This window comes from Podarcis pityusensis, assembly GCF_964106645.2.
Source record: "Podarcis pityusensis genome assembly, chromosome: 11".
Lineage (NCBI taxonomy): Eukaryota > Metazoa > Chordata > Lepidosauria > Squamata > Lacertidae > Podarcis > Podarcis pityusensis.
The window spans coordinates 17,546,906-17,559,127 of NC_138036.1; the positions used below are offsets into that span (position 1 = coordinate 17,546,906).

The 12,222-nt window shown below is 42.5% G+C and overlaps 2 protein-coding genes across 2 annotated transcripts in view; one reads left to right on the plus strand and one right to left on the minus strand.

Annotated features, from left to right (window-relative positions):
- The window catches only part of WDR70 (WD repeat domain 70), a 119,433-nt gene that overhangs the window by 102,786 nt on the left and 4,425 nt on the right, over positions 1 to 12,222 (plus strand). Inside the window, exons 14-17 of the mRNA XM_080972700.1 lie at positions 4,598 to 4,698; positions 7,266 to 7,345; positions 8,678 to 8,794; positions 9,609 to 9,771. Of these exons, the coding sequence (XP_080828826.1) occupies positions 4,598 to 4,698; positions 7,266 to 7,345; positions 8,678 to 8,794; positions 9,609 to 9,771 (461 nt within the window). The remainder of the gene's footprint in view (positions 1 to 4,597; positions 4,699 to 7,265; positions 7,346 to 8,677; positions 8,795 to 9,608; positions 9,772 to 12,222) is intronic.
- Positions 1 to 12,222, minus strand: part of GDNF (glial cell derived neurotrophic factor) — a 123,217-nt gene that overhangs the window by 58,224 nt on the left and 52,771 nt on the right. The window lies entirely within an intron of this gene.

Below are 12,222 nucleotides of genomic sequence, written 5' to 3' on the forward strand. Positions count from 1 at the left end.
ATTGTTGTAATAGCTACACACTCTGTCAGCAGTTAGTACCTCCTTCCTGCAAATTGGGGTGGAGAACCCTTTTCACCTGGAGGGCTGCATTTCCTTCTGGGCAACCATTCGAGGGCCACATGCTGATTGCAGTAGTTTTGACACACACTTAACACATTTCTCCCTGTCCTCCATCCACAGGAGCAAAAGACATTACCAAAGGGCACATTATAGCCAGGCAAAAACACACAAAGCGAGGCCAGAGAAGGGTGTGGCCTGAGAGAGTTCTGAGGGCCAGAGAGAGATGTCTGGAGAGTCGTGCTTCGCCCCCAGCAATGAAGCTCCCTTTTGCTCCTTTTAGGAGCTGGAATTGTCCTCATCCACTATCCCCAGAATATTTTATAGTATTAGATCTATATTAGGAAACAGTCAATGCATGTATGTTTGAAAGACAACAGTAGTGTCTTTTGTACTATGAGAGGAAATGGTAAAAAGATGCTTTTAAACCACTGGAAAAGCACAGCAATAATCTGCTTTAAGGAAATCTGTAATAGCTTTCTGACAATAGAATTTTACACTGCATCTTCAGGTATAGCTAATACTTACTGTTTCTGAGTTCCAAATTCGCAGAGCCGCAAACTAACAAGTGGGGCCAGAGGGTTAACCAAATGTTTTGTGCTGGTTTATGCAAAACCCTATAAATCTTCCTCCAGTTGATTTTGTACAAGAAGGAAAATCTGATTGCAGAAGTGCCTCGGATCCTGTGACTTGCTTTTAATTACAGTGCTTACAATTCTGACTCAGCTCATTTGTCTCTTGGGTGCAGTTGAAATTCGAACATCAGCTGCCTCATTTGCAGCATTATTACAGAACTCCCAAGTAAAAAGGAAGTAAAGCATTTCACTCTTCCTAACACACTGCTATAGGCTTAAATGGAGTACAGATTCAAGATTGTAATTTATTTGTTGTTTAAATTTATGACTCGCTTTACATGAGACATCAGGAAGTGATTTACAGTATAATAATGTATGTAAAAAAGATGGATGGATGGGTAGGTAGGTGGTGTTGTTTAGTCGTTTAGTCGTGTCTGACTCTTCGTGACCCCATGGACGCCAGGCACTCCTGTCTTCAGGGTAGGTAGGTAGATATTTAAAACAATTGCATACATTAAACTTTTTCTAGAAAAGACTTAAAACATTTGGAAACAACAATACAGTGGTACCTCGGGTTAAGTACTTAATTCGTTCCGGAGGTCCGTTTTTAACCTGAAACTGTTCTTAACCTGAAGCACCACTTTAGCTAATGGGGCCTCCTGCTGCCACTGCGCGGTTTCTGTTCTCATCCTGAAGCAAAGTTCTTAAACCCAACATTTCTGGGTTAGCGGAGTCTGTAACCTTTAGCATCTGTAACCTTAAGCGTATGTAACCCGAGGTACCACTGTAGCACATACATAAAATCAGTTTTAATCCAAAACAGTATCCAGTTGGGATGGAGATTTTACCAGGTTAGTTGAAAGAGGGACATCTTTCGTATGCACCAAAAATACAACAGAGATCTCCAGGATGCCTTCTGTAGAACACAGTGATCAATTTTGTCTGTAGGGACTAAGGCAATATTTTGGGTATCCTCGTCACAAGCTTTATAGGGCTTTGTACAACAATACTAGCACTTTGAACCTAGCCTGGGACCTGATTGGCAGCCAGAGCGATTCTTTCAACCATTGCGCAATACAGTGGCAACATTTCGCTCCAGTGAGCAGTCAGTTCACTACAGGTCAGCCTCAAGGGCAGCCCCACTTACAGCACATTGGAGTAATCCAATCTGGAGGTTACCAGTCCATGGACAAGACTGGTCAGGCTATTGCCATCCAGAAATGAGCATAGCAGTCTTACCAACTGAAGGCACTCCTAGCCACTGAGGTCATCTGGGCCTCTAGTGACAGAGATGGGTCCTGGTGCCCTTCCAGACTACAAACCTGCTCCTTCAGGGGGAGTACAATCCCACCGAAAGCAGGCAATTGGCCAACTGTCCAGTAAACAAACACAAATGGGAGGTCTTTCTACCAGTTCCTGTTAATTCTGTTACCATAAGATGCCTCACTAAAATACGTTGAATAACATCAATGAACTGACGACACCTAGTTCTGTGTTTTTAATTTTTATGAAGTCCGGGAACACTGATCTTGTCTTGAACCTGTGCCTGGTAGCTGTATTTATGTGGAAGAGGGTGTTAAGGGAGGCTTTGCAGTGGTAGAAAAGACTGGTCACTTCAAAGCAATTCTTAATCATCATGGGCAAACCAGGAAAGGGACCATTTGCAAGACTACAGTACAGTGGTACCTCGGGTTACATACGCTTCAGGTTACATACACTTCAGGTTACAGACTCTGCTAACCCAGAAATAGTACCTCGGGTTAAGAACTTTGCTTCAGGATGAGAACAGAAATCGTGCTCTGGCGGCGCGGCAGCAGCAGGAGGCCCCATTAGCTAAAGTGGTGCTTCAGGTTAAGAACAGTTTCAGGTTAAGAACAGACCTCCAGAACGAATTAAGTACTTAACCCGAGGTACCACTGTGCATCTTAAGAAGAGGCACACTTTCCTTTTTTGCATTTCCTAATGTTCCATTTTATTTTATTAGAATATTTGCATCCCACACATTCAGGCAGGAAGCTCTACATAGCTGAAATCCCAGTGCACATCTAAAGAAACAGCCACACATTGAACAAAAGTGTGTGTTGTTCAATGAGTTGCAAGCAGAAGCAACCGTTTTAGGCTCACGAGGTCCATAATTTCTCTTGTTGTGCTTGCAGTGGAAAGTGTTCCGCCAGCCTAAGCTTCCTCCTCGCTTTGGAGATGGAGAGGTGCAGGGATTGTGGAGGACATCAGAGTGGGTGGTGCAACTGTGGGAATGATCCATGCCCCCTTCATGGATGAGAGGAAGGCTGGAGTTATTGGTGGTGCACTTCAGAGATGCTCAGAAGCATAGTGTTGTAAACTGCAAACAACAAGCTTCCTCCTGATCTTGGAACTGGAGACAGAAGCTGGAAATTTTCTTAAGGTTGCATGAGGCCTTATGAGAATAGTTTTGTCTCTTTTCTGGTTTGAAGCTGGGGAGGAGAGGCTTGGTATGGTGTTCTTCCTGTGCCTCTGAAGTGCTCTAAGTGCACTAACTTCAGAAGTGCAACATGATTCCAGAAACGATGTCACCATAACCGTCTCAAGCTCAAAGTTAGGGAGGGAACCAGAGGATTGTCTCTGATTTTACGCTGCAAATCCAAGAGGCAGGGCATGTTGAGAGGCAAGAGCCATCCCTACCCTTTGGGGAAGGGGCAAATGTCAGGAAACAACACAATTGGGGTTTGCCAACAGGGCTGGCCAAAATGTGTAGAACCTTTTAAGGTAATTAATAATAGTGTTCATGCAATAAGTCTTCGTACTGAGTATAATTATATCATTAAAGCAAAGCCATTAAAGCAAAGCAGCATGGGACTGGAAGAATGAGCTCTCTATCTAAAACAGATATCCCTATACTTCAAACATTCCCAGCAGATTCTTGCATGAGTGCCCAATTGCAAACACAGATTAGGCTTTACTACTCCAAATTTTGAAGAATCTTTGATAGGATAGCAAAAGCTGTTTTCTAATGTGACTTTTTTTTTTAACAAGCATGTTTTAGCTGACCTAATTATGCACATAAATAGTTTCTGGGAGAATATTAACAGAGAACTATTTCCATTTTTTTAAAAAAAATGTTTTTATTGAATTTCCAAATTATCAAATACAAGAGAGAGAAAACAGATTTCTTGAACATACACAAACAAGAGTAAACAAATCATTGGGATCTAGGAATTCATCCATTTCATGTCTATTTCCTTATTGTTATATATTATGTCTAAATTAATTTACTTTGCTGTACATGCAAGCAAATGAACCATATTTAACATTCAAACAAACTAGAAATGAGGTCAAAATTGGGGAAAGGTAGAATTGTTGGCCAAATGGTTTAGAAATTGGCAATATGATATGCCTACAGAGTCCCTTTGGTCTACAAAGTGGGAATCCTATAACAGAATGCCTTAACAGGCTCCAAAGTCGTATTCAATTTAATTTAGGCTTCCCAGTTAGAATAAAATTGTATTTTATGCTCCCTTATTAAATAAGTTATGTGGCTTTTACAATTTAACGTGTTACCCTAAATTTGGAAGCCCCCTGTTCCTTTCCATCTGGCACAAGATCATGGTTAGTGGTGCATATTGTATTTCCAAATGGTATGCTTGCTTACTACTGCTGGTTCAGGACTTTCCTATCTTGCAGAGGAAAAAAAGGATCCCTTGGAGGGGGTGGTTTTTTAAGACTTTTATTTGCCACCTGAACAGCAGTTGCTATGGAAGTATGTAGTACGGTGTAGAAGTAAGTAAGTAAATGATCATTGGTTTCTACACATGTAATTGACTGAGTCTTTGTGGCTTAAGGGTCTCGTGCACCTCTTGAGTATTACCTGAAGATAAAGATAGGTGAAATGTGATAAAATAAAAGGGAAGCTCCCCGTAAAACTGGGTATTGTCCTGGGTTTCAGAAATAAAAAATTACTAACCAAGAACTATAATGTTATTTTTCAGAGTGTTGTCCGTTGTCTCTGGCATCCTAAGCTGAATCAAATCATGGTTGGTACAGGGAATGGATTGGCTAAAGTATACTATGACCCCTTCAAGAGTCAAAGGTATTTAATTAATTGCATCCGAACCTTATTTCTTAAAATGTATAAATGCTTGTTTAGATGTGAGATTTCTTTGAATTCACTGTTTCTTAAAAGGCGAGGAGCGAGGAATGGTAGCTTGTGTTTTCCTGTTTTCCTTTTCCTTTTTTTGTATATTTATTTATTCAGTTTTACATACAAAGTAAAGCCAAAAGTCCCAGATGACTGAGAGTCGTGGTCAAAAAGATAATTACAAATCATTTTCGGTAGTTTGTGTTTTCAAACTAGCCGTGTTTCCCATTGGAACTTAGTATTGCTTCTTTTTAAATTTCTGGAATCCCGTTTCTGAAATGTTGCATCGCTGACACATTGTGCCTGCTCCAATTCAACGATCCCAACTTTATAAACTATGGTTTATTAAGCTGAGAATGAGCATCGTGCGCATGCATTCCCTATGCACTCCTCCTGTCTCAACCTGGCTTCTATGCTTGTATCTTTGTTACTTTAAACAAGAGTTTTCCGTTATGAAATTGGAAACTGTGGTTTAATCTTGGACTCCAAACCATGATACGAAACCAGGATGTTTACAGTCTGATGCTGTCTCTAAGGAGGCCCTCCTGGAGACCTCATTGCTATCATTTAGGCGCCAGACAAAAATTCCTGTTTTCCCAAAACTTTTTAAGAGCTGCTAATGTGAGCACTTAAAAAAGAAAAAAGAAAAAAAATCTTAGAGCTGTTTTGATTTTCGATGTCTAAATAGGCTGCTGCTGTTTTAGTTTGCCATATTAGTTTGTGTGCTTTATTTAATTATTTTTATCATTACTCTTAAATTGTATTTTTGTTTTGCATCTTGCACCTCAGTTGGCCACCATGGGAACATGCATTTATGTTGAAGGCGTAGGGTATAAATTACGTAAATAGATTTACATGAGTTATAAAAGAATTGCAAGAGGGTGCAAAGCATTTTGATACACCCTTAATTTGTCTACTTAATATTTAACTAAATAAACTTACTCAGTGGATTTAGGCTAAGCAGCAAGTGCTCCCAGTTTGCATGTTTGTGATCTACATATGCAGCTGTGCTCTTACTCAAGAAGACATTAAGGAAACATGGGCAAATTCCTGTTCTTTCCCACTATTTTGGCAGCCTCTTCTCATTAGCTTTGCATCAAAAGGGCAGTAAACATGAAAGTGAAAAATAGAAGGTTCAGTTGCTTTCTCCCCCTACTACTCTTTTCTCCTTTTAGTGTAATTTTTTAATATCCTCCCTGATCCTAGACAGAAAGGTCTGCCTGCAAAGCCTTACTGACATCCCTTAGTCCTGTCCCCTCTAGCAACCACAAAAATACGTTTTCATTTGCCCAGGTGCTGCTTTGCAACCCAGACTGTGGAAAAAAAAAGTTTTCTCCAGCATAACGGACAGCCCCCTTTAACGACCTGAACTTTATGGGTCAAAAGGAACCTGCTTCTACAATAAGCCTGACTGAAGATACAAATATAACCCAACTTCGTGGTCTCTAACGTTGTCTCACATATGTGACTCTGCAAGCCAGACACCCAGCCGTCCTTTGTTCTTACGAGGATTATATATCATTCTGCTTTAGGGATAGGCCTTGTGGCCTTCCAGTGTTGCTGGGGCTCAGCAATTCCCATCAGCCCCAGCCAGCATGGCCAAAGGTCTGGGATGGTGAGCACATCCAAACAGCCACAGATCCTGAGAGTTCCTGCCTAGACCAGTTATCGAGACATTTATGAGAGTCGATGCACCACGTTGAATCATATAACTTTTAAGACAGGGATCACACACAGAGAGACAGGGATCACACACACACACATGCACACACACACACACACAGAGAGAGAGAGAGAGAGATGCTACAACTAATAATAAGATGACTACACATCCACGTACCGTATTTTTTGCTCCATAAGACACACCTAGTTTTTGGAAGAGGAAAACAAAAAAAAAATATTCTGAATCCCGCAGCCCCGTAGGGGGGGAAAGCACATCGCAGCGATCCCACTGGCTGTCCTAGCTTATGGGATAGCTGCACGCAGCCTTTCCCGGGCAGCCTTTTTCCCTCCTCGGGGAAAAGCCCCGAAGAGCCGCGCACACACTCCATGCGGCTCTTTAAAGGGAGCGCTGAGCAGAGCCTCCCGCCTGCATTCGCCCCATAAGACGCACACACATTTCCCCTTACTTTTCAGGAGGGGAAAAGTGCATCTTATAGAGCGAAAAATACGGTATTTACATGGAGGAAGGGAGAGATGAAAAGGAACAGAGAGTTGATAGATGCTTTACCCTGGCCATTCTCCACCTGCAGTAGGGTGAGCCTAAAGGAGGAGATTCAAGAGGGTTCTTGGCAGACAGATTACCTCAAAATACTGATTTAAGGTCAAAGCACAATTCATTTTGTGACAAAAATTTTGCCACTGATATTTAGGAGGGCTGAGTCCCAGTGGGGGCTTGCTTCCAAGTAAACGTATATTACGATTGTCCTGTAAAAACAGCTTTTGAACTTCACCAGCATTTCTTTTCAACTCTTTGCATGCATGTTCTTGTACTATTATTCTTTTTTAATCCTCTCTAGGGGAGCAAAATTGTGTGTTGTAAAGACAAAAAGAAAAGAAAGGCAGGCTGAGACCCTCACGCAGGATTACATTATAACACGTAAGTAACTCTTAAAGTAACTGTTTATTTAAATACATCAATTTAACTCTCTGTACATTATGGCTCAGATCTAGTGGACTACAGGGCCCTTCTTTAAAACCAGAATCCTGCCAATCAGCAGGACAGAGTCAGGGAAGACTTAAATTGGCCACACTCTTCCTCAAAACCCAAATGTTGGCTCTTTAGCTTTGAAAGGGGGCTCTGCTCATTTGGTCCCAATGACAGGACTGAACAACAGAGCAGCAACTTAGCCTGACATTCTTCAGTCTTTCTGAGAAGTGGTGACGGCTGTGCTATGAGCCCCATCCTCTAAGTGGGACTTAACCCCACCAGCAAAAGTGTATTGCCACTCTAGCAAAGTAAATTGTAAGTGGGAATCTCAGTTTTGAATCCTCCAGCTACTTAAGATGCATCATTTTCACCTGTGGGGATGAGGCATTGACTTTTCAAGAAGCATTTTACTTCATTATTCCTCAGGAAGCCTTCGTTCCACATATGGAAATGGTTTTTATAGTTAACCTCAAATGTTTTATGCAAAATTGTGTAGCGTGCCACTTGCCAGCAAAAGTTTGACTTTTCACGCTTCACGTAACGTGCAGATGTAAGAAATAACTGTTTATTCCTAAGGTTCTGAAGCCATCCAAAGCCAGAATGTACTTTTATTAAGGGTAATAAACTTAACAAAAGCTGAATTAGGCTTCATCGGCAACACTTGCGTATCAGATTTGTGCCCATGCATAACCATTCTGAGCGTTCCTGAACGCAAACGCCAGAGCTTTCTATCCCTTTATCTATGTAAGCAAGAGGAATTATCAAAGTTCAAGGGCATATTCCATCCAGACCAAAGCCCTCAAGGACGGCATGCAGCAGGGCTGGTAGAAGCTGGGGCCTGAGGAGAAGGGGTATGGCCTGGGATGGGGCTATTGCTAGGGAGAGTCTTAAAGGGCAGATAGAGAGTCCCTAGGCCTGAGGTTTCCACTCCTGAATTATGGGGAGACGTGGAGAACCAGACACCAGGGCTTCTGTAATGTCTGGCTTTATTTTCTTTTAACTAACCATTTTACTTGCACCTGAGCATATCTGCCAAGTTTGTATATACAGTTACCAAGCCATGTATGATTGTCCGTGCACAGGTGAGGAATCTGTGGCACTAGACTACAGGTCCTATCATCCTCTTGCTGCTAAACTACAGCTCCTATCATCCCTGGGCTTTTGACTATGCTGGCTCAGGCTGGTGAAAGTTGTTCAAGGTCATCTGGAGGGCCATAAGTCCCCCTCCAACTTCTTTAAGTTCACTCTCTCTTAAGTAAAATAATAATATTATTATTTTAGCTCATGCACTTCCGATGTTTCGCGAACCACGCCAGCGGAGTACAAGAAAGCAGCTGGAAAAGGATAGACTGGATCCCATGAAATCTCACAAACCTGAACCTCCGGTAGCAGGACCAGGTAATCAGAATTTCTACAATTTGAAAGCAAAACATTGCTAAGGCCATTTGTGTGTTTCTTTGCGGAAGACTGAATCAGCCTATAACTCTGTTACAGGCTTGTAGATGCTGATGCAACTTCTCATTTGCGTGGATGTACAGTTGTAAGGGACACGGGTGGTGCTGTGGGTTAAACGACAGAGCCTAGGACTTGCCGATCAGAAGGTCAGCGGTTCGAATCCCCACGACGGGGTGAGCTCCTGTTGTTCGGTCCCAGCTCCTGCCAACCTAGCAGTTTGAAAGCACGTCAAAGTGCAAGTAGATAAATAGGTACCGCTCTGACGGGAAGGTAAACAGCGTTTCCGTGTGCTGCTCTGGTTCGCCAGAAGCGGCTTAGTCATGCTAGCCACATGACCCGGAAGCTGTACGCCAGCTCCCTTGGCCAATAAAGCAAGATGAGCGCCGCAACCCCAGAGTCGGTCATGACTGGACCTAATGGTCAGGGGTCCCTTTACCTTTACCTTACAGTCGTACCTTGGAAGTCGAACGGAATCCGTTCTGGAAGTCCGTTTGACTTCCCAAACGTTCGGAAACCAAAGTGCGGCTCCTGCAGCCAATCGGAAGCCACGGAAGCCCTGTCGGACATTTGGCTTCCAAAAATAGTTCGCAAACTGGAACATTCACTTCTGGGTTTGCGGCGTTTGGGAGCCAAAACGTTCGACTGCTAAGCCGTTCAGAAACCAAGGTACAACTGTAGTTTTTCCTTCATCTTTTCTGTTTGCTCTTTTTTTCTTCCCTTGCCACTTTGCACATCTGTTCATTCTCTCCTATATTAGGTCGTGGTGGTCGTGTCGGGACTCATGGCGGGACTCTGTCTTCATACATAGTCAAGAATATTGCACTGGATAAAACCGATGATAGCAACCCCCGGGAGGCCATTTTACGGCACGCAAAGGAAGCAGAAGAAAGCCCGTACTGGGTTGCTCCAGCATATTCCAAGTAAGGAAACTTTCTTAAGTGCGGGGGTGTGTGTGTGTGTAAAACCCATATACAGATATGCCTAAAAGCCCTGGTGAACTTGAACATAAGCAGAAGACCTGTTTAACAACACTATTCTCTGCCTCTTTTTTGGGAGTGTTGCCACTAATGTAGAAAACAGATAGGATGTCAGTTTTTTGTTTTTTTTTAAAAGGAAACCTAGTTTCTAACCCATTTGAATGCTACATGAGTAAAATAGAATTAGAGCTTAAAAAAATATTTGGGTTTTTTAAAAAAAAAACCACCCAGAAAGCTGTCTGTAGACAAACGCCAGCTCCCTCGGCCTGAAAGCGAGATGAGCATCGCAACCCCATAGTCGCCTTTGACTGGACTTAACCGTCCAGGGGTCCTTTACCTTTTACGTATGTTATTTAATTTTTGCATAAACATGCCATTACTTTTGTAGATACGGGGATGTTGCAGAAATTAGGATGTTCGTGTTTTTCTCTCAGAACCGTACGCCACATCATGCTCACAAAGCACTGCATGGTTTTTACAGAAGCATGAATGACCAGTTGACTGAATTTGCTGCTTTTAAACTATTTCTCCTCTCTGTGACATGTCCAGCAATCTCTTCGTAAAAACAATGGGTTTTGCATTTGCTGGATTTCAACAAGGATTTGCGTTTCTTAGCCTTCTACGATGCCAGGTGCATAGCTAGTTCTGTATAAATAAATAATATATATGAATATTTACATATAAACACCTCAGACCATGGTGCCCCTTTAGTCTTTATCACTTTGTCCCTTTTTCATGGGTTCATCCCAAGGCACTGCTGCAGTATTTAAAAGCCAGCGCCAGAATGACCTGGACCAATCAAATGACTCCTTACCAGTTAACCTGCCCTCAGCTTGACCCTGATTGGGTGATAAGAACTCATTCAACCATCGCCACCTATAGTGTGGTGCAGCTGTTAACTTTATAACAGCTGTGGGCTGAGCCCTACACTGTTCATGTAAAGAGCTAAAGGATACTTATGAAAACCATTACAATGGAAGCTGTTCATAAGGCCCAATCGTACTTTTCTTCCTGCTGCAGCTATTTCCTCTTGACTCTCCTTGAGTGCACCCTTAACAAACTACAGTTCGCTGAATCTTGTGGGGATGAAAATATGCTTTAAATGTACGGTGTGTATGCCACCTATGTTTTGATAGTTTTATTGTGCCTGCTTCATTTCAAAATGGGTGGATTCTTTTGGTATTTTTGATTTAAAAAAATTACTATTTATTTAAAGCACTTGGACTAATAACAATAATAATAATAATAAATAACATTTTATTTATATCCCGCCCTCCCCAGTCGAAGCCGGGCTCAGAGAGGCTAACAACAGTAAAATAATACAACATTCTAAAATAATTTCATTATAAAATCAGTTCAAATCAAAAATAATAATAAAATTAATAGAAATAAAATAGAAATAACAAGTCCCCTCACTCAAGAACTAAGCTATCAGATAACTCAGGCTTCAATTATATACCCTCCTAAACTGAGTCGCCATGTATAGGATTGCACAGTTAATGAATAAGACTCTGAAGGGCAATTTGATTGACTTAGTAAGACTTCGTGTTTCCAGTAGTGGGGAACTGCTCACTTGCTCCAACAGACAGGACTATGCAAGTAAGACTTGTATCTGCCATCCTCTGTGTGAGAAAAAGCCTCTCCCAGTTCAAGCCTTGCCTAGCTACAAGGGGCAGGCTGCCTCTAAGGACATTGCTGGTGCAGCTACTGTTTCTTACGGGGGAGATAAAATGTACCAATGCCTTAATTTTCTTCTCGTTAAGAACGTAATTTGCACGTCCCCTTATCTGAAAAGCCGTGAGTCCATTTCATTCCATCGCATTAATAGAGATCCCTAGTGTGTGTTTGGTGTCGCAGCTTCCTCAATGATTAGATTTCATCCTTGACACCTGCAGTGTAATGAACATGAAAGTTTTAAAACGCAGAAGTAATTCAGAAGGCTCACTGTGCCCAGTGGGTGGCTCACATTACGGTTTCTTGTTAGGAGTGTAGCTGGGCGTGAAGTGGACAGGAGACAAGTTGAGCACACTGCTCATGCACACATCAGATAGCAACACTGGGCGGGTGTGTGGGTGTGGGTGCTGTTGTTGGGACAATAACTAGCAGATAGGATACGCAGCCTCGTTGCAAAAAAACTACCATGATTTCTGCATTGTAGAGCTTGTTTTAGGACTTGCCAATCAGAAGGTCGGCGGTTCGAATCCCCGCGACGGGGTGAGCTCCCGTTGCTCGGTCCCTGCTCCTGCCAACCTAGCAGTTCGAAAGCACATCAAAGTGCAAGTAGATAAATAGGTACCGCTCCGGTGCGAAGGTAAACGGCGTTTCCGTGTGCTGCTCTGGTTCGCCAGAAGCGGCTTAGTCATGCTGGCCACATGACCCGGAAGCTGTACACCG